The sequence below is a fragment of the Lonchura striata genome, chromosome 27 (assembly GCF_050655825.1).
Source record: "Lonchura striata isolate lonStrDom1 chromosome 27, ASM5065582v1, whole genome shotgun sequence".
Lineage (NCBI taxonomy): Eukaryota > Metazoa > Chordata > Aves > Passeriformes > Estrildidae > Lonchura > Lonchura striata.
The window spans coordinates 11520167-11546317 of record NC_140729.1 but is presented as its reverse complement, the minus strand read 5'-3'; the positions used below and the strand labels follow the sequence as shown (position 1 = coordinate 11546317).

Below are 26151 nucleotides of genomic sequence, written 5' to 3'. Positions count from 1 at the left end.
CTGGTCCTGTTCCCGGTCCGGCGCCGCCGCTCGGAGCCGCCGCCGGGGCCTCCCCGCCCCGTCCCGTCCGCTGCGGCCCCGCCATGGCCGGGCGCGGCGCCTTCCCGCTGAGCCCGCTGCCGCCGTCCGCCGCCCCGCCGGCCCCGGGGCCCGGCACCGCCCTGCTGCGCGGCCCCAGCCCCGCGCCCGCCGCCGCCCCGGGCTACCGCGCCATGGGCCCGGCCGCCGCGCAGTACCAGGTGAGAGCCCGGGGCGGCGGGAGGGCGGCGGGGCCCGGGCGGGCCGGCGGGGCCTTCCCGGGGCAGGCGGCGGGCCCGGCCGGCATCGCCCGGAGCGGGCCCGGCAGCCCCGGGGCGGCCGCTCTGCGCCGCCGTTAGCCGGGGCTCCTCCCTCGTCCCGGCTCACACTTTGCGCCCTCCCAGCCCGCGGGAAGTTGGGCCGGGCCCGGCCCCGGCCCCTCCGAGCTCCGGGCCGGGCCGGGCCGGGGTCGCTGCCGGGGCCCGGGCCGGTCCCTCCGCAGCCGTCCCGGCCCGGCCCCGCGCGGAGCCGCCGGGAGCGCGTTCGTGCCCTGGCAGAGGCAGCGCGTGGTGCGCGGATGTAACCTCGGAGTATCCTCGGAGTATCCTCGGAGTGTCCTCCGGAAGGACCGGGGCTTGCTTAGTGGTGGGGGAGGAGAGCGGGCGCTCGGTAGCGTTGGGGAAAGTAAACCCAAACAACCAGCAGCCCTCCAAAAGAAATTAAATCACTCGTTTTTCAGCCTGGCATCTTTTACGAGTAAATTCAGGAAGTAAGAACTGTGTTTACAAGCGCCTGGAGGGACAGGACCCAGGGAATGGCTCCCACTGCCATTGGGCAGGGATGGATGGGAGATTGGGAATTGGGAATTGTTCCCTGGCAGGGTGGGCAGGCCCTGGCACAGGGTGTCCAGAGCAGCTGTGGTGCCCCTGGATCCCTGGCAGTGCCCAAGGCCAGGCTGGACAGGGCTGGAGCAGCCTGGGACAGTGGGAGGTGTCCCTGCCATGGCAGGGGTGGATTTAAGGTCCCTTCCCACCCAAACCACTGCATATTTCTCTATTATTCCAGCAGTTAGAAGTATATCCTGACACACTTTCCTGCTCCCCCTTGCACACTTGGCTTCTCAGTTCACTCCCAAGTTTGTGCTGATTATTTCGGGAATGAGTTTTCAGATATAAAGCTCAGTTTTCGAGGCAGGCTGGAAATGGAGGCGCCCAGTTGTGCAACACATTCTCCTGGGCCGCCGCTGCCTCCTCCAGAGCTGTGCCTGATTTGCATGATTTAAAACTCAGGAAATAAACCAAGCGCAGGGAAATTCCGGCTCCTTAACACAGGAGAAGGAAACAACTTCCTCCTGCAGCCTTCAAAACGCCAGAAAATGGTGTTGGAAGCTGAGCTGGCCGGGTGTGAGCCGCTGGTAACTCGAGGCGGGAGCACTGCCTGACCTTCCGTGTGCAGGGTGCAAAATCCAGCTGGGAGGCTGGAGCCAGCTGGAGCAGCCGGGTAAACAGGCTGGCAGATGCTGCTTCCCCAGGCTGGGCTGGCAGCAGGTGTCGGGGGCAGGGGGCGATGGCCCCGCGGTGCTGTGCTGGCCCCGCGGTGATGTCCCCACACACACAGCGGGATCCGCCCCGGGGCTGGTGTTGAGTGGCCTCTCCCTGAGCCCGGGAGAGGATCCAGGCGGGTCTGCCCTTTGTTTTGCAATTCCCAGGCTGAGGAAAACAACCCCTCCCATCTCTGCCATCCCCCCAGGGCTTGGTTCTGTCCCAGTTTTAGGAAGAGCTGTGTTGTTTGGGCACCAGGAGACAGAAAAGGCCGAGGCCAGGCCAGTGAGGGCTTAGGAGCTCTAATCTCGGGATTATTAAACATATGTTCGTCCTTTGGACATCCTTGTGTGCCTGCTGGGGATTTCCTGGCAGCCCAGGCAGGGAGTCCAGGGGGCTCCTTTGGTGGGAGCTGATGTTTCTGGAGCAGCCAGGGGCCAGTGCCATGCCTGGAGCAGGAAGGAGAGGCCTTTTCCAGGAGCAGGAGCATCAGGCGTGGTAGGGGGTGTGGGCAGATCCCCCACCCTGATCCCTCTCCCCAGGATGCCCAGGCTGAGCCCCAGCAGCCAGGTTTCATGGAAGTTCAGTGGGAAGGAGCCTTCCTGCTTTTTCAGGTGCTGGCTTCAGGTGTAGGAGAGTTTTTCCCATGTTTTGGGATTAACACCGTGGCCTGGAGCAGCGTGAATCAGTGTGGGATGAGACCTTGGAATTCAGCGCTCTGGCCCTGCTGATGCTTCCCTGGTGCAGAATTAGGTCCCCATTAAATGGATTTTATTGGCACGTGTTGGGAAGACAGAGCCTGGATTCCCTGGCCAGGAGGCTGCTGCAGGCTGAGAACTCCCAAGCCTGGAAGCAGCTCTGTGATCCTGTCCCTGGGCAGATGGCAGTGGGAAGGGAAGTTGGGCTTCATGGAGAAATCCTTGGAGCAGCTGAAGAAGTGTGGAATGTTGTGCCACGTGAAAGTGGCCTGGAGAGGGTGCAGTGTGGGAGAAATCCACCCCTTGGGGAGCAGGGAGAACAGTGTTCCTGCTCATGCAGTGGTGGGGACTGGCTTGGAGGGGGCCAGGGGCCAGCAGCCAGGCCTAGAGCTGTTCCATAAGGCTGCTTGTGCTGGATAACCCCACCCTTCCCCAGGGAGAGGCTTTCCAAGTCAGGTTTCATCAGAGCCCGAGCCTGGAGCTGCTTCCAGCCTGATCCAAAGCAGATGGACACTGTCCTTTGGAGCAGGGGAGGAGGGCAGAGCAGAGCCCAAGCACGCTCTGCTGCTCCTGGGAAACGTGACAGGGAAGGGGGAACAGCAACACCTCCAGCCCTGCTGCTCCCTCTGCTTCCACAGCGCCTTCCCGGGAACCCTCCAGAAAGTTTGGCCCTGCAGGAACACCACGGGCAGGGTTTGTGCCAAGCCCATCTCCCCAGGAGGAGCCTGGGATTGAACAGAAATTCCCTTTGTTCCTTGTTCCTGCCCCTGTGGGATCTGAGTCCCTGTGACCTCTCCTTTCCCTGCCCTGGAACATTCAGGGCTCCAGCTGCAGGGCTGTGGACGGGCAGGTTTGTCCAGCCCAGACAGCTCTGCTGCTGCTGGAGACATTCCAGGATGTGTGCTGGGTCTGCTGGGGGCTGTGCCTGTGCTGTGCCCTTCTCCCTTTGATTTACCACTTCCTCATGTCAGCTGTACAGCTGAGATCTGGCTCCTGGAGCTCCTCCTGTGTCAAACACAGAGCTTTTCCAAGTGTGGGGAATCTGGGGGCTTGCAGGGAGCTGCAGCAGAGTTTGCAGCAGCAGCAGCATCTCCATCCCAGCAGCACCTCCCAGCTGAAGGTCTGTGCCAGCACCAGCCCAGGCTCTCCCTGGCACCCTCCCAAGAGGGATTTGCTCACAGATAAAGAGGAACAAAGTGGAAAATCACTCTTCTGGGGTGTGCAGGGGGCTCATGATCCCAATCCACGCAAAGCCCTGGGCAGCAGAGCTCTCCTGGAGCCCAGCCTGATGTGGAGCTGGAGCCTTGTTTGAACAGGGATTGTTTCTCTATCCCGGTGGGAAGTGCTGCTGCCTGGGCACGAGGGGAGGAACTTGCAGGAAGAGCTCTTGGTGCTGGGCCAGGCTGTGCTGCAGAGCCTGGGGAGGATGGCCGTGGGCTCTGGCTGCCTGGTTCCCTGTCAGTGTGCAGAGCTGGATCCTGAGCAGGACAGGACCCGGTGGGGAGGAGCCTTGCCTTCCTCCCTGGCTGGGGAGGTGCAGGGAAGAGCCTGGAAGGGTCCTGGAAGGGACACGAAGAGGCTCTGGAACTGTTTGCAAAATTCCTGCTTTGCCTCAAGTTCTCTCTCCAGCCCAGCTTCTTCCTGCAGATCCATCCTGGGATTTATTGCTTCTCCTTCCTGCTACCAGCCCCTGATTTCTGGGCTGCCCTTCCTCGAGAAGGGGCCTTTGGCAGGCTCAGAGGCTCCTGCCATGCCAGCAAACATCCCTCAGGAGCCCTGCCAGCCTCCTGCTGGATTCAGCCAGGGCCGGTTCCGGGCAGAGCTGCCCCAGGCCCGTGGGCTGAGTGGTGCCCTGGGATGAACCCCGAGCACAGCCCCGTCCCTGGCAGGGAGCAGACACGAGCTGCTCACTGTCCCATTTCCAGAGGCTCTGCAGGGAGCACTGGATGGGATCCAGGCTGTTCCTCCTGCTGAGCTTGCAGGGTTTGCCCTTTGTCTGCCCCTCTGAGGGGAGGGGACGGGGCGGGCCCTGGGGGTGGCACAGGGACTGGGGGTGCTGGGCAGGAATGAGCTCCTGCTTGGAGCTGGTTTAATCAAATTTCCTGAGTTTAAGCCCTCTGCATCCTGGGAATTTCCTGGCTTTCCAAGAGGGGCTGGAGACAGGCTTCACCCTGGGGCTGTGGTGCTGCTTTCTGACTCAGCTGAAGGTTTTAGGCTGGGCTTGTGTGAGAAGGGATTGGGAGTCTTTGGGGCAAGTCTGCTCCAGGTACTGGTTGAGCCAAGAGCCTTCTCTGTTATAAATTTGAAAATCCTGAGAGTAAACTGAGAGGAAAATTCCATGTGGAGGGTTCTGCCCTCCCCTTTTTGCTCATCCAGGCAATCCAGTGTGAGTCCTTGGTGGGCTGGAAGTCATTCCCTGGCAGCTGAGCTGTGGCTGATGGTTGTCAGATGGTTTGGGAGGTGATGGTGAAGTTAAGGTGTGACCAGTCTGTGTATCCTTGTGCTGAACCTCTCCCTGCCAATGGAATTGTCTCAGTAGAGCCCTGGAAAGAGCAGCTGGACACACAAGAGACCTTGCCCAGGATGTGGAGCTGTCAAAGACTCTCTGAAGCCTCCAAATCTCTCACTTCAGGGATAGATCTGAAATGTGCTCCATGGAGTGGCAGAGGGAGGGAGGAGAGACCTCAGGGCTGCTCTGACTGAAGGACAGGAGCTGGGCATGGCTGGGTCAGCTCCAAGCAAGCTCCTGACAGCATTCCCAGGGCAGGGAATGTCTCTGGAGCTGTGGAACCTCCCTGGCCTTCCAGGCACTGAAAAACACCCGGGGCAGGGTTTCCCTGAGAGCCTTTTCCTGCTCCTGGTGCTCCAGGGAATGCAGGCTCTGCTTCCAGCCTGGGCTCTGCACTCAGCTGCTCCAGGGGCCCAGGAATTTCAAATTAAAAGTTTCCCAGCTCTTCTGGGGGTTTTTCTGCTTTTCTGTGTGTCAGTACAGGTTTGGGTTCCACAGGGGTTCCACAGTCCTGCTGGAACTGAACTGCAGGCCAACATTTTCTGTGGTCTGTTGTGTTTCACAGGCTGTGGATCCACCCGGCCCTGCCACAACGGATTTCTTGATAAACCCAAAGAAACTGGGGCCTGGCCTTGTGGTTTTGGCAGAGAGAGGTGCTGCTGGCCCTACTCGCCCCCAGAGTCACGAGGAGCTGCACAAATGGGGCTGAGCAGGAGGAGAGGAACATCTGGGAGCAGGAAAATGGAGCCTCCTGCCCTGGGGAAGGGAGGGTCAGAGCCCTGGCTCTGGGCTTGCTGCTTCAAAGGCTCCGGAGCCTTGTGGTTGTGTGTGTTGTGTAACGGGCTCAGCCTGGCCTGGGGGTTTGAGCTTCCACGTGCAGCGCTAATCCTGGGGCCCTGCTGCTGCCCTGACCCTGCCTGGAACACTCCTCCTCTCGGGATCTGCTGCTGGCAGAGGCACCAGGGGCAGCTCAAACTCTTGGCTTTGTGTCTATCAGCTTTTCACAGAGGTGGGGGTGTTTTTTAGGGTTTTTTTTGGCTGCAGATCCATCAAACCAACCCCAGCTACAGCTCTGAGCTGTGGAGGGCAGGCCAGCTGCATCCCATATTCCCAACCCTGCATCCAGGGTTTGCTCCCAGATGTATCCCTGTGTGCAGGGAATGAGGTGTTTCCTTGGCTCCCTGCCCTGCAGGGCTGTGGGGATGTCCTGGCATGTCAGGAGCCTGCGGCAGGGCAGAAATGTTGCTCTGCTGGCTCTCCCAGCTCCCAGCTTGGCAGGGGGAGCTGAGGATCAGAGGATCCTGGGAAGCTGCTGGATCAGCCCCAAGGTGGAGCAGGGAGGAGCAGGAGGGGTGACTGCTGGGTCCTGGGGGGCACAACCTGGTGGCACCTGAGGCACCAGTGGGTGCTGCCAAATCAGTAGTCTGAGGGTCCAGAAGGGCTGCCAGGGCTGGGACCCCTCAGGGTTTTGTTGTGGCTCCCAAATTCCCTGTGTGTGTCCCTGGAAGGGGAAGGACGGGAGCTGGCTGCTGACAGGGAGGAGCTGCTGCTTCCTCCATCCCTCACCTCCTTCCTGCCTGGGGGAGGAAGTGGGATTGCCCTGCTCCCCCCTCCTGTGCTGCTTTCCAGAGAGGAGTCCACGAGGTCGCCAGGGTGGGGACATTGCCGGCAGTGTCCTCGTGCTGCTGCAGCTGGGGGTGGTGGGACAGGGCCACCAGCCTGGCTTTGGCTGCAGTGCTGCCAGGCCAGGCTTCCCTGCACTCCTTGGCTTCTCCTGTTCCCGCTTTCCCATCTCTTGCTGCAGCTGCTGCTGGCATTCCCTGCGCTGGCCCGGGATGCGCCCTTGGGAGGAGGGGGCTCCCGGGGGTGCAGCGTGGCCAGGCGCTGTCTAACCGCTGTCCTGTTGTCCAGCAGCGCCCCGGGATGCCCCCCGGGGGCAGGATGCCCATGGCAGGGCTGCAGGTGGGACCCCCGGGAGCCCCCCCGTACGGAGCAGCGACCCCGCTGCGGCCCGGCCTGCCCCAGGCCATGATGGATCCCTTCAGGAAGCGCCTGCTGACCCCCCAGGCACAGCCACCCATGGCCACCCCCCGCAGAGGGTAAGGCTGGCGTGTCCCATCCGCGAGGGATCCCCGCGGGAGGATGGGGGGGTCTTGCTGCCTGCTGGCTGCACTTTGGAACATCACAGAGTGGGGGTGGGGGGAAGGAAGGACCTCAGAGCCCACCCAGTCCCACCCCAGGGCACCTTCCACTCTACCAGGGATCAGCTCCTTGAACGTTCCCAGCACTACCACACTAATCCTTGCTGACAGGGAGCTGCATCCCTGCTTCTCAGTGCATCCAGGCTGTGTTTCACCTCCTGTTTTCCACCTGAGCTGAGCCAGGAGCTGCTTGGTTCAAAGCAGGCACAATAATTCATTCCCAACAGGATTTTCTGCTGGGAAACTTCTCCAGAGCAGAGGAGAGGAGAGCCCTGTTCTGGAAATACCTATACAAACAGAAATAATATCTAATATCAGTGAGATGTCACTGCAGATACAGACCTGTAAAAAGATGGATATAATTCCATTCAGGACGGGGATCCCAGGGCTGTGTTCAGTCAGTGTTCGACTGTCTTTGAGACCCCAAAGCCTCTCCAGGACTCCATTCACATGTCACATCATGCAGAGAGCCACAGCTCCTGTCCTGCTGCAGAGGAGGGGACCAGCAGGGTTTTCCTCCAGCCTGGCACCTGCCAGAGCTTGGGAATGGGATGTTTTGGGATGGAGGCAGCGATTCCTCAGTTTGCAGCTTCCTCTCACTCTCTCCTCTGCACCAGGAACAAGAGAGCCTCGTGGGGTCCCCAGCAGCAGCTCCTGGGGGTCTTCTTCATCCTCTCAGGGGTCCCCGATGTCTCTGACAGGCACAGATGTGGCTGGAAGTGTGGGATGGGCCTGGCAGATTTTAGGGAAGTGTGGGATGGGCCTGGCAGATTTTAGGGATGCTCCCTGGAGCTGCAGTCAAGGCAGGACTCTTTGTTTGGTCTCTGCCAGCAGCTCCTCACTGGTTCCCAGCCCTGCTGATCCCTCTCTGTGGGGGCTGTTTGGCTCCTAGAGTCTCCAGGCAGGATCCCTTCGTGCTCATGGATGCTCGGGTCCCATTCCCTTCCCTGGCAGCTCCATTGGCTTCCTGATCCCTCCTGGGCCATCCCAGCACTGCACAGCTGGAGCAAGCTGGGGGCTGGGGACAGGGAGCAGCCTGGCACCCACAGGGACATCAGAGCATCCCATCAGGACTGGGGACTGGGATCAGGGATCAGCCAGGCTCCTGGCTGGGCATTCCCTGCTCCCAGCCGCCAGATCAAGGGATTAGGAGCTTCCAGATGCTCTGGGGTGACCAGACCCTGTGGGCAGGGGGGTTGGATGAGGCAGGCATTGCTCCACAGCAGGGCTGTGACCTCTCCTGGAGTGTTCTTCTGGAGCTGCAGTGTCCCCCAGGCCCCTCCCGTGTGATCCTGCTGCTCCAGGTGCAGCTGGAGAAACAGGAATTCCCTGTGCTGCTGGAGCCTGCCCCATCTCCCGGGCAGGAAAGCAGGAGAGCATTCCCTGCTGTGCCCAGGCTGAGCAGGAGCTGGCTGGGCACTGGGATGGGCTCAGGGTGATGGGAATCTGCAGTGGGCAGGGCTGGATCCAGCCGAGCTGGATTTTCCCAGGATTCCAGCCCCACCACAGTAGGGTTTGGTTTGAGCTGGGTTTGAGGGAGTTCCTGGCAGTGCCTTTGGTTTGGAGCACTGGGAGAATGGGCTGGCTGCTTTCAGAGGGGAAATTTGGGAATTCTGTGCTGCAGCACTGCCTTTGCCTTGTTAGCACCTTTGCTTTCTCCAGCATTTCCTGGATTTCCTTCCCTGGTGTCAGGCTGCAGCATCCAACACCTTCCCCCCAGGAGTATCCTGAGTGGGAATGTGAAATCCTCACTCCCGCAGCTCCCCAGAGTTACCAGACTAGCCCAGATCTGAGAGGGCTTTGGGGGGGATATTCCAGGGGCAAGGCAAAAGATTCCAAAAGAGGCTCTAACCCCTGATGTGGTCCAAGACTTTATTCCAGGGGAGAAAGAGGGAAAGAGGATGAAGAAGGAAGAGCAGAGCTTATCTAGAGTCCTGCTCAGGAAAAGATACTTGGCTCTGAGCCAGTTGGGTCAAGAAAGGAAGGAAGGGTTAAACTAACAAGGTCACAGCTACAGGGGTCTCTGGGGAGGGAAGAACCATTCCCCAGAGCAATCCAACAGGAATGGACCCCAGTCCCACCCCTGGCCCAGACCCCCCAACATCCCACCCTGGGCACCCCTGGCAGCGCTGTCCAAACCCTCCTGGAGCTCTGGCAGCCTCGGGGCTGTGCCCATTCCCTGGGGAGCCTGGGCAGTGCCAGCACCTCTGGGGGAAGAGCCTTTCCCAGTGTCCATCCCCAGTGGGCAGGCAGCAGGGTGTCCTCTGGGAGCTGTAATTTTTCCTGTTTCCCAGGGTGAAGAGGAGGAAGATGGCTGACAAGGTGCTGCCACAGAGGGTGAGTGTCACCTCAGCCTGGGGTACAGTGCTGAGCTGCTGCAGGGGATGGGGGTCCCCAAAAAGGGAGGATCTCCCCGAGTTCCCTCCTGCCCATTGGGAATTTCTGTTCAATCCCAAACCACCCTGGAATGTTTCTGTCTCTCCCTCTGGCACGGCAGGAGAGGGTTGGGGCGGGGTTGGACTCTGAGCAGGCAAGGAGCAGGAATGGGGTGGGATGGAGATCTCAGGAGGTCCCTAAGAGTCCCTCTTGAGATTCCAGGGTTCCGTTCCATGCAGGAATGCTGCTGGGAACAGCGATAGGCTCCAGATGGTTTGGGCAGAGCTTTGCAGGGCTCCAGGCTGGGTTTAAAATAAAAGCTGGATGCTGGACTTGTCACCTGGTATCTCCTGGCTGCTGAGGCTGTGGGAGGGATCCAGCCCATGCCAGCACCCTGGGATTGACCGTTCCTGTGTCCAGATCCGGGAGCTGGTCCCAGAATCCCAGGCCTACATGGACCTCCTGGCCTTCGAGCGCAAGCTGGACCAAACCATTGCTCGGAAGAGGATGGAGATCCAGGAGGCCATCAAGAAACCCCTGACAGTGAGCTGGGGGACTGGGAGGGGGGCTGGAAATCATGTAATCATGGGAAACTTAAGGTTGGAAAAATCCTCTGAGGTCATCCAGTCCAGCCATCACCCTAAGCTGTGTCCCCAGGTGGGATATCCACACCTTTCTGGGACACTTCAGGGACGGGGGATTCCACCTCTGCCCAGGGCAGCCCTTTCCAATGTTCTACAGCCCTTTCTGTGGATAAATGTTCCCTAATATCCAAGCTAAAATTCCCCTGAGGCCATTTCCTCTCATGCTGGCATGGAGATGGGTGCTGCAGTCCCCTCTCATTCCATCCATCCCTGTATCTGTTCCCATTCCACAGCAAAAGCGGAAGCTCAGGATTTACATCTCCAACACCTTCACCCCGGCCAAGGAGGAGGGAGAGGGGGGAGAGCGTGTGGCCTCCTGGGAGCTCCGTGTGGAGGGGAAACTGCTGGAGGATGTGAGGATCCAGTGGGGCTGGAGGGGTGGCAGGAGGAGCTCTGGTCCATCAGGAGCATCCAGAGGGAGGGAGGGAGGAGCTGGTCTGTCAGGATCCAGGAGGGAAGGAGTTATGGTGGGAGGAGGAGCTGGTCCATGAGGAGCATCCAGGAGGGATGAGGAGGTGGGAGGAGGAGCTGGTCCATCAGGATCATCCAGGATGGATGAAGATGTGGGAGAAGGAGCACTGGTCCATAACAATCCAAGATGGATGAGGAGGTGGTGGGAACACTGGTCCATCAGGATCCAGGAGGGAAGGAGTTATGGTGGGAGGAGGAGCTGGTCCATGAGGAGCATCCAGGAGGGATGAGGAGGTGGGAGGAGGAGCTGGTTCATCAGGATCACCCAGGAGGGATGAGGAGGTGCTGGGAACACTGGTGCTGTGCTGAAAGCTCAGCTGGGGCAGCACCTGCCCTGCTCTGGGGTCTGGGGCTGGATTTGGGATCAGGAATCTCTGCTGCCCTGTCTGCAGCCCAGCAAGCAGAAGAGGAAGTTCTCCTCCTTCTTCAAGAGCCTCGTGATCGAGCTGGACAAGGAGCTCTACGGGCCGGACAATCACCTGGTGGAGGTGAGGTGGGAGGGGATCCCAGAGGGGAATGGGGGCACAGCCCTGCTGCTCCCCCTCTGGATGCTCGGCTCCCAGGCCGGGGCCTGTCCTGCTGGGAGAGGGGCCTGAGCAGGTTTTTGGGGCTGGGGGCAGTGCCAGGCCCTCCATGGGGACCACACTCGTGCTTTCCCAGGTCAGCTTTGGGGATGCCTTTTCTCCCCTGGCAGAGCTCGGCTCCGAGCCCTCACAGCCCAGGTCCTGAGGCACCGCTGGAGCTGTGGGGTGTGGGGAAGGGATGTGGCCCCAGAGGCAGCTTAGCTGCCCCCCAGCCTGGCACAGAGGGTCCCCACGGGGTGCTGATCCCACAGGAGGCTCACCCCCATGCCCTGTGGGAAGAGGGGTTTGCCCTCCTGCCTGTCACTGAGCTGGAGGGTCCTTGGGGGTTTAAGCCATGCCTGGCAGAGGGCTCAGACCTTTTTTGGGTGCTCCTGCTTGGAGCTCTCCCTGCACCCAGCTTATGTTTTTGCCCTGGGAGATTCTGTGGAGAGGCTGAATCCCCTTCCAGGGGAAGCTGGGAGCAGCTCTAATGCACATTCCTGCAGGATTGATCTGGGAGCTGTGGGAGCCCTGCACCCCAAGCACTCGGGGCTGGAACTGCCCCAGTCCATCCCAGGGCTGGAGCACAGCCCGGGATCGGATGGAGCGGGAGAGCTCTGAGCTGACCCCTGGGATCAGGAGCTGCCAGGGGTGCCCCAGGCTGGGTGGCTGTGCCAGCGCAGAGCCCCAGCCCAGCTCTGCAGACACAAGCCCTGCTGGCAGGGCTGGTTCCAAGGCCCTGTTCTCAGCAGTGTCCCCGTTGTCCCTCGCAGTGGCACCGGATGCCCACGACCCAGGAGACCGACGGCTTCCAGGTGAAGCGTCCCGGGGATGTCAATGTGAAGTGCACCCTGCTGCTCATGTTGGACCACCAGGTACGGCCTGGGGCCACCCAGGGGTGGGGGTGGGCTGGGACGGGGCTTCAGATGAGGGTTTGGGCATGTAGGGATTGAAAGGAGCACGGGGAGCTCCAGGCATGGACCTGCAGTGACACAGGGGCTGTGGGGGACTCCAGAGACCCCCCTCTCCCTCTCCTTTGGGCAGCAGGAGGAATTCCTGTGTGGAAAGGTAGTTAAAAACTGGGACAGGGCCTTGGATGAGGATTTGGGGCATGCAGGGATCGAAAGGTGCACAGGGAGCTCTGGGAAAGGAAGTTAAAAACTGGGACAAGCTGCCCAGAGTGCTGGAGTCCCCATCCCTCCAGGTGTCCCAGGAGCGCTCGGTGCTCTGGGCTGGGGACAGGACAGGGGTGGGTCAAGCTGGGCTCTGCTCTGGGGGGGTTTTCCGGCCTGGCTGCTCCCATGGCTGACCCCCGCTGTCCCCACAGCCCCCCCAGTACAAGCTGGACCCACGGCTGGCCCGGCTGCTGGGGGTGCACACCCAGACCAGGGCCAGCATCATGCAGGCCCTGTGGCTCTACATCAAACACAACAAACTGCAGGACAGCCACGAGAAGGAGTTCATCAACTGCAACCGCTACTTCCGCCAGGTACCTGCACATTCCCACCTCATCCAGCTGGGAAAAGCCTCTCACCAGCTCCCACAGCCCTTCCAGGCTCTGGTTGTGCCCTTCCCTGGGCTCTGGCTTGCACCAGCAGCTTGGGGATGCCCCACCTGGCTGCACAGGTGAGGGGAGACCCTGCCATGGGTGCCAAAGGCTCTGCTTCACCCCCTAGATCTTCAACTGTGTCCGCATGCGCTTCTCCGAGATCCCCATGAAGCTGGCAGGGCTCCTGCAGCACCCGGACCCCATCATCATCAACCACACCATCAGGTGGGGCACAGCATGGGCACGGCCCTGAGGGGCTCTGGGTGGACACTGGGTGGGCAAGGTGGGCAATGGTTCCAGGGCTGAAGGGGCTCCATGGGATGGGGAGTGTCCCCGGGACTGGGGGGGGCTCAGTGGGGTGGGGACTGAGCCAAGCAGTGTCCCCAGGGCTGGGGCGCTCCCTGGGCTGGGCCCACTTTGAGGTCTCCATCCTGAAGGACCAGCACAAGTCACCTGGGAGGGGAAGAACCACCAAATTCGAGGCTTCTTGGGGCACTGGTGTTGTTGTTGTGGGTCCATGCACCCCCAGCCAGGTGGGGGCTCAGCAGGTCCCCCCAACCCCATTCCCCCAGTGTGGATCCCAATGACCAGAAGAAGACGGCCTGCTATGACATCGACGTGGAGGTGGACGATCCCCTCAAAGCCCAGATGAGCAATTTCCTGGCCTCCACCACCAACCAGCAGGAAATTGCCTCCCTGGATGCCAAGGTGGGAGGGGACACTGCCGGGGGGCAGCCGTGTCCTGGGGGGGAGCAGAGCTCCTCTGACCCCTGTCACCTGCCTAGATCCATGAGACCATCGAGTCCATCAACCAGCTGAAGACACAGAGGGATTTCATGCTGAGCTTCAGCAACAACCCCCAGGATTTCATCCAGGAATGGATCAAATCCCAGAGGAGGGACCTCAAGGTACAGGGGAACAATTGCTAGGGAGGTTTAGGTTGGGTATTGGGAAAAGTTTCTTCCTGGAAGGGGTTGTCAGCACTGGCACAGCTGCTGAGGGCAGTGGTGGAGTCCCCATCCTTGGAGGGGTTCAGAACCATGGATGTAGCCCTTGGGGACATGGCTCAGTGGTTTGGGGTAAGGGTTGAAGGTCTCTTCCCAACCCTAACAATTCCATGATTCTGAAGCCCTGGGGCTGGGCAGAGTGGGGGGCTGGGAGGGGTCTGGGTCCCTCCTGGAGCTCACAGAGGGGTCTGGGTCCCTCTGCATCCCTCACCATGGTGCCCCCTCCCCGTTGGGTCAGATCATCACGGATGTGATCGGGAACCCCGAGGAGGAGCGGCGGGCCGAATTCTACCAACAGCCCTGGGCGCAGGAGGCCGTGGGCAGACACATCTTTGCCAAGGTGAGCTGGGGTGGGCACGGAGTTGGGATGGCTGTGGCAGAGCCCTGGGAGCCCGGGCAGCGTGCCCTGTCCCTCGCTGACCGCCGCGGTGCCCCCAGGTGCAGCAGCGCCGGCAGGAACTGGAACAAGTGCTCGGGATCCGCCTCACCTAAGGCGGGCGGGCCCGGCGGCGCTCCCGCCGCGCTGCCCGAGCCGCACGGTACCGACTGGAAGCCACAGCACTTGCACAGACCCGATGTGCCTGGAGGGACGGGAGCTCCCCGGGGCTCCTCGGGCCGAGCACAGCGGAGTCCCCGCTCCCCCAGGCCCCCGCAGCGCCTCCTCCGCTTTGCATCGCGCCCTCCCCGCGCAGCCCCGCGGGCTCCCCGCTCCCCTCCCGTTCCAAAATCCCCCCGGAGCCGGGGAGCGCTGCCCGTGCCCGTGGGGAGCAGCTGCCAGCCCCACCCCGAGCCCCGCAGGCCCCGCCCTGCCCCTCTTCAACCAAAGTTCATCATTCCAAACGCCAGCTCCCCCCGATGTTTTGCACTATTTTTGTGAACAGGTTTTATATAAAAAAAAAAAACAAAAAACACGAAAAAACAAAAAAAAGGCAGCGTTTTGTACAGTGGGTTTGTATTTGATTAATTAATTAATATATTGATTGAGTTCCTCTTCCTGCACTGGGCTCCTGCAGGGCCTCAGGGAGGCTCCCCGGGCTGCTCTGGGGATACGGAACCAAGAGCTGAGGTTCAGTTTGTGACAATCAGTTTATTCCTTACCCCACTCCCACTGTTTTACATAATTCCATCATTAACCACTTGTCTTGACGAGGTTTGGGGGCAGAGGCGCACCAAGAACTGGAGATACTGGGGAGGAGGGAGGGGACCATGGGGGCAGTGCCACCACTGCCACCCCCACTGAAGTGCCTTTGCCCCCCTGCAGGCTCTGAGGTGGGGGGGCGTTTACAGATTCCCAGGGTTGGGCTCAGGGGTTCCTGCTCTGCCTCTTGTGTAACCAGTTTTTGTCTATTTTGGATCTTTTCTAATAAAAGCAGACAGCAGCAGCTCTGTGGGGTGTGTGCTGTGTCCTGCAGCCCCCACCCCATCCCCAAACCAGTCCCCAGCTCAGTGCCCGGGCCTGGCCACAGTAGCTCTTTATTAACAGCACCGAGGGAGGGAGCAGCTCCAGCCTCACCGTTACTTCCACAGCTTCTTGATAGACATGTTCTTCTCACTGTCCTTCTGCATCACCTGGGGGACAGGACAGGGATGGGTCCAACATTCATCGTCCAAATTGGGTGTTAATTACCCCAAAAACACCCCCAGACTGAGTGTCAGCCCTGCACAGGGAAGGTTTAGCAGCCTCTGCCATGTCACTCACACATTAACACCCCTTTGTTTGTGCTCCTGGCAAACGCCACCCAGGACACTGTGTGCCCCCATCAGCCCCCACTGTCACCTCTCCCCTGGCACCCACCTTGGCCACGGCCATCTCGAAGTCCTCCTGTGTGACGTGCACTCTCCTCTCCCTCAGTGCATACATCCCTGCCTCTGTGCACACACCCTGAGGGGACAGGAGGGGAACATCAGCCAGTGCCCCCCTTGGCAGCACCCCTGTCCCCAGAGCCCCCAGCTCACCTTCACCTCAGCCCCCGAGGCCCCCGGCATCAGCTCCGCGATTTTGCGCAGGTTGATGCCCCGGGTCAGGTTCATCTTCCGGGAGTGGATCTTGAGGATGTCCAGGCGGGCCTGGAGCAGGGCACAGGGAGGGTTGGAGCCCAGGAATGGCTCCCAGGGAGGGTAGGGACAGCAGGGACAGGGCCAGCTGGGGGTGGCTCTGGTACCTCCTCGTTGGGAGGGGGGAACTCAATTTTCCTGTCGATGCGGCCGGGGCGCAGCAGGGCAGAGTCCAGGATGTCAATCCTGTTGGTGGCCATGATCACCTGTGCAGGGGGACAGCTGTCACCACCCTGTGCACCGAGGGGCTGGCAGGACCCCGGGCAGGGCCGGCCCCTCTACCTTGATGTTCTTGGTGGCCTCGAAGCCGTCGAGCTGGTTGAGGAGCTCGAGCATGGTGCGCTGCACCTCGCTGTCGCCGCCAGAGCCGCCCTCCAGGCGGGAAGAGCCGATGGAGTCGATCTCGTCCATGAAGATGATGGAGGGCGCGTGCTCCCGCGCCATCACAAACAGCTCCCGTACCATGCGGGCCCCTGCGGGCAGCGGGCTCAGCCTGGCCCCGAGCCCAGCCGGCCCCGAGGAGCCCCGGAGCCACCCCCGCCCCGTTACCTTCCCCGATGAACTTCTGCACCAGCTCGGAGCCCGACACGCGGATGAAGGTGCAGTCGGTGTGGTGGGCCACGGCCCTGGCCAGCAGCGTCTTCCCCGTGCCGGGGGGGCCGTAGAGCAGCACCCCCTGCAATGGCCACGCCGCCCTCAGAGCCCGCCGGGGGACACGGCGCGGCCCTGGGGCTCCCCAGAGCTCCCCGAGCTCCTCCACTTGCCTTGGGCTGGGCGATGCCCAGTGCCTCGAAGAGCTCTGGGTGCTTCACGGGCAGCTCGATGACCTCTTTGATCTCCTTGATCTGCTTGTCCAGGCCCCCGATCATCTCGTAGGTGGAGTCTGGGACCTTCTCCACCATCATGAGGGACACAAGCGGGTCCACCTTGTTGGGCAGGATCTTGTGCAGGGTGTAGCTGTCATTGCGCAGGGCCACACGGCAGTTCGGGGTCACCTGTGGGGACAGCACGGGGGGCTAGGTGTCTCTGCCTGCCCTGGGGACCCCCACAGCCCCGGGGCACTCACATCATTGATGTCAATGTTCTTGTCCACATCCACCACAAACTTCCCCTCTGGGTGCACCTGTAAAGGAGCAAAGACCCCCGGGAATTCTTTCCCTGGGAATTCGCTGCTGAGGAACATCCCCATGGCCTGGGAGGAGCAGGAGCCAGGAGCTCCAACCCCACTGGCCACCCAGGGTAGCCCCAGGCCCAGCAGAGCCAAACCAAAGAGCTCCTCTGCACAAGGAGCTCCCACCCCACATCCCTGAGCTGTCCCACAGCCCCAGCCCAGCCCCGGCACCTGGGGGCAGCTCAGCCTCGTACCTTGACCAGCACCTTCTTCTTGTCCATGGCTCTCACCACCTCTCCCACATAGGATCCCTGCTCCTGCAGCAGCTGCAGCTCCTCCCGCAGCAGCCGCACTGGGGCAGGGACAGCTCAGCATCAGCCCTGGGCCTGAGGGCTGCCACACCCCCAGGCCCAGAGCCCCCAGAGCCCTCAGGCCCGGCCCAGCCCAGGAGAGCAGGAGTTGCTCCAGGCCGTACCCTTGGCGTTGAGCTCGTTCCTCTGCGCCTGCAGCCGCCGCAGGTTCTGGCTCTTCTCATTCACGATGAGCTGAAGGGAAAGGCTTTGCTGAGCGGCCTGGGGCTCAGCCACACCCAGCACATGGCTTCCAGCATGGAATTATAGAAGGGTTTGCATTGGAAAAGATTTCAGAGCTTGTCTCATCCCACCCCTGCCATAGCAGGGACACCTTCCACTATCCCAGGCTGTTCCACGTCCCCTCCAGCCTGGCCTTAGGCACTGCCAGGGCTCTGGGGGCACCACAGCTGCTCTGGGCACCCTGTGCCAGGGCCTGCCCACCCTCCCAGGGAACAATTCCATCTCAATATCCCACCCATCCCTGCCCTCTGGCAGCTGGGACAGGAGCAGCCCCTCAGCCAGGGCGCAGCAGCCCCAGCTCAGGGCACAGCCCCACCTCGTGTCCCCAGCGCCCCAGGGAGAGCCCTGCCTGCCCACAGCGCTGGGACAGGGGCCGGGACACGGCCACAGCATCCCGACAGCGGCCCGGTGTGCCCCGCGGCTGTGCTCACCTGCAGCTCCTCGATCTTGGACAGGTAATACTGCCGGAGCCCCGAGCCGCCCTTGCCGTCATCCATCTCCATCTGGGGCAGCAGAGCTGAGCGACCGCCGGCACCCCCCGCGCCCCGCCGGGCCCGACTGCCCAGCACCACCGCGCCCGGGCCCCGGCTCCCCTTCCCCTCTCCCGGGTGTCCCTCCCCTCCCCGCACTGCCTGCCCGGCACCCCCCAGCCGAGTCCGGGTCCCCCGTGTCCCGTCCTGCCCACAGCAGCCCCGGCTCCCGCGCCCTGCGAGTGCCCCGGGCCCGGTCCCATCCGATCCTGACCCCGGTCCCGATCACATCCCGATCCCGATGCCGGTCCCGGTCCCGTCCCGCCGCTCAGGCTCCGCCGCCTTCCCCGAGACCCGCCGAGTCACGACGCTGCCGGGCCCGAGCAGCCGCGGCCGCAGCACACCGCTCGGGCAGCAGGACGCGCCCCCGTCCCTCCCCAGCCCCGCTGCTCCCCCGCCCAGTCACGGCCGGCCGCACCTGCTCGGGCCCGTCCAGCGCCATCTTCTCCGCCGGCATCGGCTCCGCCGGAGATGGCGCCGCGCCCCGCCGCCGGCCTGTGGCGTCACTTCCGGCTCCGGGAACACAGCGGGCGGCCCAGCGCGCATGCGCAGTGTGGGCCCCTCGTGTCGGCACCACGCTGCCAGCTCGGAGCGGCCAGAGGTGCTGTGTCCGTGTGGGAAAGCGCCGGAGGGGAAGGACAGGCCCGTGACCGCATCACCGAGCGGGCCCGGTACTGGGCCCGGTACTGTGCCCGCACCTCCGAGCTGTCCGCTATCCTTCTCCTTCTGCCGCCCGCAGGCTGCGGAGGAGGGCTGCGCCGCTCCTGAAATGTCGGCCAGGGCGGGAGGAAGCGGAAGCTGAGGGGTTCGCGCAGGGCACGCCGGGAAGGCGGTGCGGGCACGCGGCGGGACCGGGAGCAGGAACAGGAGCAGGGTCGGGATCGGGGCCTGGGGCTGGATCGGGGCCTGGGGCTGGATCAGGATCGGGGCCTGGGGCTGGATCGAGGGCTGGGGCTGGATCGGGGCCTGGGGCTGGATCGAGGTCTGGGTCTGGTGCTGGCTCGGGGTCTGGGTCTGGGGCTGGATCGGGGCCTGGGGCTGGGGCTGGGTTGGGGTCTGGGTCTGGGGCTGCATCGAGGTCTGGGGCTGGGGCTGCATCGGGTCCTGGGGCTGCATCGAGCTCTGGGTCTGGGGTTGGATCGGGGCCTGGGGCTGGATCGGGATTGGGGTCTGGGTCTGGGGTTGGATCGGGGCCTGGGGCTGTATCGCTGTCTGGGTGGCGGTCTGGGTCGGGGGCGGGGGCTGGGGCTGGGTCGGGGCCTGGGCCTGGGGCTGGGTCTGGACCGGGATCGGGATCTGGACCGGGGTCTGGGTTTGGGTCTGGGTCGGGGCCTGGGGTTGGATCGGGGCCTGGGTCTGGGTCGGGTCAGTGTCTGGGGGCGGTGGCTTGGGCTGGGAGAGGGGGTTCGGGGCTGTCAGGGCGAGGGGTGTGGAGCTCGGGTGATCCGAGGCCTCAGGGGGACAACGGGGCCGAAACGTGCCTCGGCTGGGCCTGAGGGGCAGGGCCGGGAGCAGTGAGGGGGCGCTGGGGGGCCCTGGGAGGGCAGTGAGGGAGGAACCGGAGGGGCACTGGGAGGGGTAAGGCAGGGAGAGAGCTGGAGGGACTCAGGGGGCAGCGACGGAGGCCGGTCTCCCCTGCAGTGCCTCGAGTGCCTCGGGGGCCCAGGCCACCCCTCAGCCCCGTTTCCCCCCCAGGCTTGAGCCCTTGGCTGGCAGCACATCCCAGCCCCCCCAAGGGGCCTCCCCACCTCCACCATGGGCAAGAAAAGCAAACTGGGCAAGAGCCGGCGGGACAAGTTCTACCACCTGGCCAAGGAGACGGGTGAGGGCCGAGCCCAGTGCCGGGGGCAGGGGGCTGTGGTCCCGGGCACCCCCAGAACCACCCTCCTGCTGTCCCCCAGGCTTCCGCTCCCGCTCCTCCTTCAAGCTGCTGCAGCTCAATCGGAAGTTCCAGTTCCTGCAGAAGGCCCGGGCCTTGCTGGACCTGTGTGCGGCTCCCGGCGGCTGGTGAGTGGGGACAGCCACCCCCAGTGCCACCAGCCGCCGGGGGTCTGTGCTGTGGGACCCCTGTGCTGCACACCGAGCCCTGGGAGCGCAGTCCTGGCTGAGCTCCCCTGGGCTGCTGCTGCAGCTTTGCTCCTCTCTGTGCTTCCCAGGCTTCAGGTGGCTTCCAAGTTCATGCCGGTGTCCAGCCTGATCATCGGTGAGCACTGATCTGTCCCCACAGCTGGGACAGTCCCTGGGTGTGACAAAGGGCGTCCAGGGAGGAGGAGGGGCTGGGTGGGGAAGCCACTTGGCATGGGCTGGGTCCCTTTTGAGGGGATTTGCTGTGTTTCTTCAACAGGGGTGGACTTGGTGCCTATCAAGCCCATTCCCAACGTGGTGACGCTGCAGGAGGACATCACCACCGAGAAGTGCCGCCAGGTACTGGCCTGGGGCTGCAGGTGCCCTTGGTGGCAGGGGGGTCACAGGGGATGGGCTGGGGTCCTCAGAGAGGGACGAATGTGTGTCCCTGTCCCACAGGCCCTGCGCAAGGAGCTGCAGACGTGGAAGGTGGACGTGGTGCTGAACGATGGAGCGCCCAACGTGGGAGCCAGCTGGGTGCACGACGCCTACTCACAGGGTGGGGACACTGGGACAGCTCACTGCCCTTACAGGGTCCTAGGCTGCTGTGGGTTGGGAGGGACCTTAAAGCCCATTCAGTGCCAGCTCCAGCCCCGTGCTGGGACATCTTCCCCTGTCACAGGGTGCTCCAAGCCCCATCCAGCCAGGCCTTTGGGATGGGGCAGCCACGGCTTCTCTGGGAAACCCATTCCAGCCTGTCTCCACCCTCCCAGGGAAGGGTCATTCCCTCACTCCCTGCTCTCTCCTGCTGCAGCCAACCTGACCCTCATGGCCCTGAAGTTGGCCTGTGAGTTCCTGTGCAAGGGTGGCTGGTTCATCACCAAGGTTTTCCGCTCCCGGGATTACCAGTCCCTGCTGTGGATCTTCCAGCAGTTCTTCCAGAAGGTCCAGGCCACCAAGCCCCAGGCCTCCCGCAACGAGTCTGCCGAGATCTTTGTGGTGTGCCAGGGTGAGCATCCAGGGGCATCTGGAGTGGCTGGGGTGGGGCTGGGGGAATATGCTGTTGGCTGTAATTACTCCATCCCAGGAGGAATGTTTTTGATGGATCTGATTTCTCCTGGGACAGTGGAATGGCTCTGAGCCCTCTCCCCAGAGAAGTAGCTCTGATTCCTCCATTCCAGCAGGAGTGGTTCTGATTCCTTCATTCTGGCTGGCTCTGATCCCTCTGTCCCAGAGGAATGTTTCTCATGGCTCTCATCTCTTCATCCCAGGTTATCAGGCTCCAGACAAAATTGACAGCAAGTTTTTTGACCCCAAATACGCCTTTAAGGATGTGGAGGTTGCCACCAAGTCTGTCAGTGAGCTGGTCAGCAAAAAGAAGCCCAAGGTATGAGCAAGGCCAGATATAAAGGGGACTGGGCCTGAAGAGGTTGTGAGAATTAGGATTATTCAGGAGAATGCAAGATTTTGGGAGGGAAATTGTTGGAAAAACCAGATTGGGGGAGGTTTGGAGCCCTAAAGTCACTGAAGTGCTGAAGTGGTGACTGTGAGGCTGGAGCTGGGTGAGTTAAACCCTACAGGGGTTGAGCACCAGGTTTGTGCCTCTGAGGTGGATTTAGGACAGTCAGTCTGTGCCAGGTGGTCTTAGCTGAGCATGGAGCTGACACAAACCTGCCATTGTCAGCTCTGGTGTCTGAGGTGGGGCTGGGAGCTGCTGCTGGGCTGGGGCTGGCGACTTCTAGCTCAGGCTGAGGTGGGAAACAATTTCTGAAATACCCGAGAACAAGCCACAGGAAAACTTACGTGGCCACTGCAGCAAGGCACAATTTAGGTGACCCCATCCACATTCAGGGCTGGTGGTATCTGCCTGTATGCCTGTACCCTGCCCTGGCTGCCACAGCCCCTTTTCCCCCCAGGCTGAAGGCTACGCTGAGGGTGACACCACCCTGTACCACCGCTTCACTCTCATGGACTTCCTCAAGGCTCCCAACCCTGTGGACTTCCTCTCCAAGGCCAACGAGGTGACTGCATGGAAGGACTCTCTGTCCTGTGGAGGGGAGGCTGGGATTCAAATTTAAATCACTTTTCTTGTGCTAGATCACTCTGGGGGATGGGGAACTGGAGAATCACAGCTCCACCACGGAGGAGCTGCGCCAGTGCTGCAGGGACATCCGAGTGCTGGGCCGCAAGGAGCTCAGGTGCTGGGGGACACTGGGACAGCCACACCCCCAGCTGGCCCTGCTGGCTGTCCCTAACAGCTGCCACCCCACCCAGGGCCCTGCTCAACTGGAGGACAAAGCTGCGGCGGTTTCTGGCCAAGAAGCTGAAGGAGCAGGCGAAGGAGTTGGATATCAAGTAGGGCCAGGGAGCAGGGCTGACCCCGGGCTGGGGTGGGCTGTGTCCGGGCTGGAGGCTGGGGTGGGCTGTCCTTAGCACAGCTTCTCTGAGCTCCTTCCTTTTGGCAGCCTGAGCTCCGGTGAGGAGGAAGAGGGCAGGGAGGAGGAGAAGAAAGAGAAGATGGAGGCGAAAGCTGCAGCTGCTGAAGAGGCGAAGGAGCAAGAGGAGGTGGAGCTGGCCTTGGCAGAGATGAAGGCCAAGGAGCTGGCGGAGCTGAAGAGGTAGAAAGGAGAAGAGAAATAGGCTTGCAGTCATGGAGGCAGAGGGTGGTAGTGTCAGCCTGTCCCTCTGCTGAGGGGGCTTGGGGTCCTTGGGCTCCTCTGCTCCTCCAAGCAGGTGTTCCAGGCTGACCCAGCACTGGGGACCCCTCACAAGGGGTTGGCAGTGCTGTGGCAGGGGCTGAGCTTTTGGGGTGTTTGTGTGTGATGGGGACAGTGTGGTCTCATTCCTTTGCCTCCTCCAGGAAGAAGAAGAAGATCCTGAAGGAGCAGAGGAAGCAGCGGGAGCGTGTGGAGCTGCAGATGGACCTGCCTGGAGTGTCCATCGCTGACGATGGTGACACCAGCATGTTCTCCCTGAAGAGCATCCACAGGACCCCGGTGGGTGGGGACAGCGGGGTGAGACAGGGCCTGGCTTGTCACTTGTGTCACCTGTGTGACTCTGAGGTGTGTCACAGCTGCTGGATGAGCTGTCCCGCGGGGACATGGCCTCGGCCGATGCCCTGCTGGAGAACGGCCCTGGGGACGATGACATTTACGTGTCGGATCACGACGAAGAGGACGACGTGTCCCTGGCCAGCGACCTGGACCCGGAGGAGCTGCTGGAGATCGAGGCCCGGCAGCGGAAGCTGCAGCGGGAGCAGAGGGGGAAGAGGTGAGAGGGGAGAGGCTTCCTGGGCAGGGGCTGCCCTGGGAGCAGCTCCAGGACGCAGCCAGGGCTGGGGACACTGATCCTGCTGCTCTGGCTCTCAGGGCGAAGTTTAAGCAGAAGGAAGAGGAGGAGGATGATGATGAAGGGCAGGATGTGGAGAATCCCCTGCTGGTGCCCCTGGAGGAGAAGTCGGTGCTGGAGGAGCGACAAACCAGCCTGTGGTTTGGGAAGGTGAGTCCCACTTGTGGGACAGGAATGATGGAGCAGCCTCAGCCCCAGCAGCTTCTCCAGACTGTCCTGAGGCTGACCCTGCCCTCCCTGGGGCTGGCCCCTCCCCAGGCTGGCCCTGGGGCTGACCCCACTGTTCCCCATGCCAGGACGCCTTCGCTGGCATCGAGGATGATGCAGATGAGGAGCTGGAGCTGGGCCAGGCCCAGATGTTGGCTGAGAGGCAGCGTGAGGCTCAGAGAGGTGAGGGGACACAGAGGAACAGTCCCACAGTCTCCTGTGGGGCACTGGGTCCAGCGTCAATGGGGATGCTCCCTGAGCAGCAGCATGGAATGGTTTGGGTTGGAAAGTTGCTCAAAGAGCGTTCAATTCCAAGCTTGGCCATGGGCAGGAAGACCTGCCCCTAGACCAGAGAGTGTTCCCAGCCTGTGTTACTAACGAGCTGCCATTAGTGCAGTGTTAATGAGCAGGATCTCTAGAGGAGGATCTGCGGCAGGGTCTGCCTTTGCTGTGTCTCAGCCAGTGCTTCCCATTCCCAGACAAAACAACAAAGAAAGGGCAGAAGAAGAAGAAGGTGGCCCAGGAGGAGGTTCCAGCCGAGCCCACCCCTACAGCAGCTGCAGCTCCCGATGCCAGTGAAGCTCAGGAGGAGCAGAGCAGTGACGATGACAGCAGCAGTGAAGATGAGAGGTGAGGGCTGAGGGCGGTCTGGGTGTCCCTTCACCTCCACAGTCCTGGAGAGCTGAGGGACCCCAGCCCTGCCCACTCCTCTCCACAGGCCACTGGCACCGGTGGGGAGGAAGCGGGGCCGTGTCGAGCCCTGTGGCTTTGAGGTGGTGCCTATTGAGAACCCAGGTGAGTGGGGGGCCTTGGGGATCCCTCAGGAGGGACAGGAGACAGGGACAGACCTGCGGGTCCCTCGGGAAGGACAGGAGATGGGGGCAGGGACAGACCTGGAGGTCCCTCAGGAGGGACAGGAGATGGGGACAAGGATGGACCATGCTCCCTAGGGCTGCTCCCTGGCTCTTGGGCTGCAGCCAGGCCAAGCTGTCCCATGTCCCACAGTGAAAAGAGTCCTGGATGCAGAGGGCCTGGCCCTAGGCTCTGTCATTGCCACCTCCAAAAAGGCCCGGCGGGACCTCATCGACGACTCCTTCAACAGGTACCAGCTGGGGGCTGCAGGGTTTGCTCCTTGGCAGGGACAGGTGTGGTGGGGCCCCGTGTCCTGCTCACAGGTCACCTGGGCCCCTGCAGGTACTCCTACAATGAGGAGGAGGGGGAGCTGCCCGAGTGGTTCACGGAGGAGGAGCGGCAGCACCGGCGCCGGCAGCTGCCCGTGGACAAGCAGACGGTCGAGGCCTATCGGCAGCGCTGGAAGGAGATCAACGCCCGCCCCATCAAGAAGGTGGCGGAGGCCAAGGCCCGCAAGAAGCGGAGGGTGAGTGGGGGTGGGCTCCCAGGGGTGCCCTGACTCCTCTCCCAGGGCCTCAGCCCCCCTTTGACCACCCTGTCCCTTCTCCAATGCCCCTGTCCCAGCTCTGATACCCCATTCTTTTCTGATACCCTGTCCCTCCTCTGACCCGATGTGCCCCCCGGCTGTCCCTCAGATGCTGAAGAAGCTGGAGCAGATGAAGAAAAAGGCCGAGGCTGTGGTGAGCACCGTGGACATCTCGGAGCGGGAGAAGGTGGCCCAGCTGCGCCGGTGAGTGGCCAAGCCAGGATCCAGCTCATCCCTTTGTGGCTGGGCTGGCTGGTGGGACCGTGTCCCTGCAGCCACTGGGACAGCTCTTTGTTCCCAGCCAGGCTGATCCAGGGGTGGCACAGCTAGAAGAGGGGTGGGACCCGATGTTGTCCTGCCCAAACTCACTCTGATTTTTGTCCTTCTCTTGCAGCATCTACAAGAAGGCCGGGCTGGCCAAGGAGAAGCGCCAGGTCACCTACCTGGTGGCCAAGAAGGGTGTGGGACGCCGGGTACGGCGTCCCCCCGGCGTCAAGGGCCAGTTCAAGGTGGTCGACAGCCGCCTCAAGAAGGACGTGAGGGCTCAGAAGCGCAAAGAGCAGAAGAAAAAGCGCCACAAGTGAGGTGGGAGAGGCTCCATCCCCAGCTAGGGACTCGGCTTGGGGCACAGGGCTGGCTCCTGTGCTCCACTGCCACCTCAGGAGCCCTGGGGACAGGGTGGGGCTTGGCCACACCTTGCTTAGTCGTGCCTTGCTGTGACAGTGCCCTGTGCCCTCCCGTGGGGCACAGGGGAGGTCATCTGGCCCCAGAGCTGCAGCCCCAGCCCCTGGCCACAGCTCCAGGTGTCACCAGGTCTGCTGGGTGACTCCTCCTGGGGACATCACAGGAGCATCAAGTGAGCCCCAGCTGTCCCCAGGGAGGGTGTGGCTCTGGGGGACACCCCTGGGCCAGATTTGGTGTCTCTGCCTGGAGCAGCTGCTCAGGACAGTAGAGTTTAACCCATCTGAGGCTGCCCAGGGCTGTGTCACGCACCTGGGTGAGGTGAGGGACCCGTGCTGGCACTGCCATGTCCCCTTGTGGCATATCACAGGCAGAGAGGGCACTGCTGGGTGTGTTCTGCTCATGCCTCAAGAGTCTACCCAGCTTTGTCTGACAGGGATTGACTTTCCTGACCTTTATCTGCTGCCCCAAGCCACAGCAGCCACCCTGTCCACACCCCATTCTGGGGTGGGACCCTCAAGGAAAAGAAAGACCAAGCTTAAAGAAG

The 26151-nt window shown here is 62.1% G+C and overlaps 3 protein-coding genes across 9 annotated transcripts; 2 read left to right on the top strand and 1 right to left on the bottom strand.

Moving 5' to 3' along the window:
- The first annotated feature begins 3 nt into the window (after positions 1–3).
- Positions 4–14959, top strand: SMARCD2 (SWI/SNF related BAF chromatin remodeling complex subunit D2). Of its 2 annotated transcripts, none has more exons than XM_021546955.4 (13): positions 4–239; positions 6678–6865; positions 9262–9304; positions 9764–9886; positions 10221–10340; positions 10851–10946; positions 11795–11896; positions 12349–12510; positions 12698–12795; positions 13143–13278; positions 13356–13478; positions 13816–13917; positions 14016–14959. In XM_021546955.4, the coding sequence occupies exons 1-13, from the start codon at positions 84–86 to the stop codon at positions 14067–14069; spliced, it is 1503 nt and encodes a 500-aa protein (XP_021402630.2). In that variant the 5' UTR covers positions 4–83; the 3' UTR covers positions 14070–14959. The 2 variants fall into 2 exon arrangements, with proteins under 2 accessions (XP_021402630.2, XP_021402631.2); XM_021546956.4 differs by having other exon boundaries at positions 5–239; positions 6681–6865.
- On the bottom strand, positions 14513–18342 carry PSMC5 (proteasome 26S subunit, ATPase 5). 3 transcript variants are annotated; one of them, XM_085562143.1, is made up of 13 exons: positions 18285–18342; positions 17768–17839; positions 17219–17288; positions 16998–17095; positions 16699–16755; positions 16397–16627; positions 16182–16308; positions 15915–16105; positions 15740–15838; positions 15534–15644; positions 15373–15459; positions 15091–15146; positions 14513–14762 (listed from the first exon to the last, which is right to left on the bottom strand). In XM_085562143.1, exons 1-12 carry the CDS (start codon positions 18321–18323, stop codon positions 15093–15095), a joined length of 1236 nt encoding a protein of 411 aa, XP_085418269.1. In that variant the 5' UTR covers positions 18324–18342; the 3' UTR covers positions 14513–14762; positions 15091–15092. The 3 variants fall into 3 exon arrangements, with proteins under 3 accessions (XP_085418269.1, XP_021402632.1, XP_085418270.1); XM_021546957.4 differs by having other exon boundaries at positions 14513–14617; XM_085562144.1 differs by having other exon boundaries at positions 14513–14612.
- Positions 18343–18406: 64 nt separating this feature from the next.
- On the top strand, positions 18407–26150 carry FTSJ3 (FtsJ RNA 2'-O-methyltransferase 3). Of its 4 annotated transcripts, none has more exons than XM_085562138.1 (23): positions 18407–18467; positions 18606–18671; positions 19562–19688; positions 19768–19873; positions 20023–20069; positions 20211–20290; positions 20390–20489; positions 20745–20939; positions 21202–21317; positions 21847–21951; positions 22028–22128; positions 22205–22285; positions 22396–22548; positions 22791–22926; positions 23004–23200; positions 23299–23428; positions 23575–23668; positions 23965–24115; positions 24204–24280; positions 24491–24587; positions 24680–24863; positions 25033–25127; positions 25318–26150. In XM_085562138.1, the coding sequence occupies exons 3-23, from the start codon at positions 19622–19624 to the stop codon at positions 25505–25507; spliced, it is 2502 nt and encodes an 833-aa protein (XP_085418264.1). In that variant the 5' UTR covers positions 18407–18467; positions 18606–18671; positions 19562–19621; the 3' UTR covers positions 25508–26150. The 4 variants fall into 4 exon arrangements, with proteins under 4 accessions (XP_085418264.1, XP_077644378.1, XP_085418265.1 ...); XM_077788252.2 differs by having other exon boundaries at positions 18606–18698; XM_085562139.1 differs by lacking the exon at positions 18606–18671 and having other exon boundaries at positions 18407–18537.
- The last annotated feature ends 1 nt before the right edge of the window (position 26151 follows it).

Bases quoted from the DNA above. Each gene is read 5' to 3' on its own strand.
- SMARCD2 (XM_021546955.4), top strand. From the start codon at position 84: ATGGCCGGGCGCGGCGCCTTCCCGCTGAGCCCGCTGCCGCCGTCCGCC. The intron at 11,897-12,348 runs GTACGGCCTGGG...CTGTCCCCACAG, and splicing joins TGCTCATGTTGGACCACCAG to CCCCCCCAGTACAAGCTGGA. The intron at 12,796-13,142 runs GTGGGGCACAGC...CCATTCCCCCAG, and splicing joins ATCATCAACCACACCATCAG to TGTGGATCCCAATGACCAGA.
- PSMC5 (XM_085562143.1), bottom strand. From the start codon at position 18,323: ATGCCGGCGGAGAAGATGGCGCTGGACGGGCCCGAGCAG. The intron at 17,289-17,767 runs GTGAGCACAGCC...CTTTCCCTTCAG, and splicing joins CCAAGATCGAGGAGCTGCAG to CTCATCGTGAATGAGAAGAG. The intron at 15,460-15,533 runs GTGAGCTGGGGG...CTGTCCCCTCAG, and splicing joins CCTCGGGGGCTGAGGTGAAG to GGTGTGTGCACAGAGGCAGG.
- FTSJ3 (XM_085562138.1), top strand. From the start codon at position 19,622: ATGGGCAAGAAAAGCAAACTGGGCAAGAGCCGGCGGGACAAGTTCTAC. The intron at 22,286-22,395 runs GTAGGGCCAGGG...TCCTTTTGGCAG, and splicing joins GCGAAGGAGTTGGATATCAA to CCTGAGCTCCGGTGAGGAGG. The intron at 22,927-23,003 runs GTGGGTGGGGAC...GGTGTGTCACAG, and splicing joins AGAGCATCCACAGGACCCCG to CTGCTGGATGAGCTGTCCCG.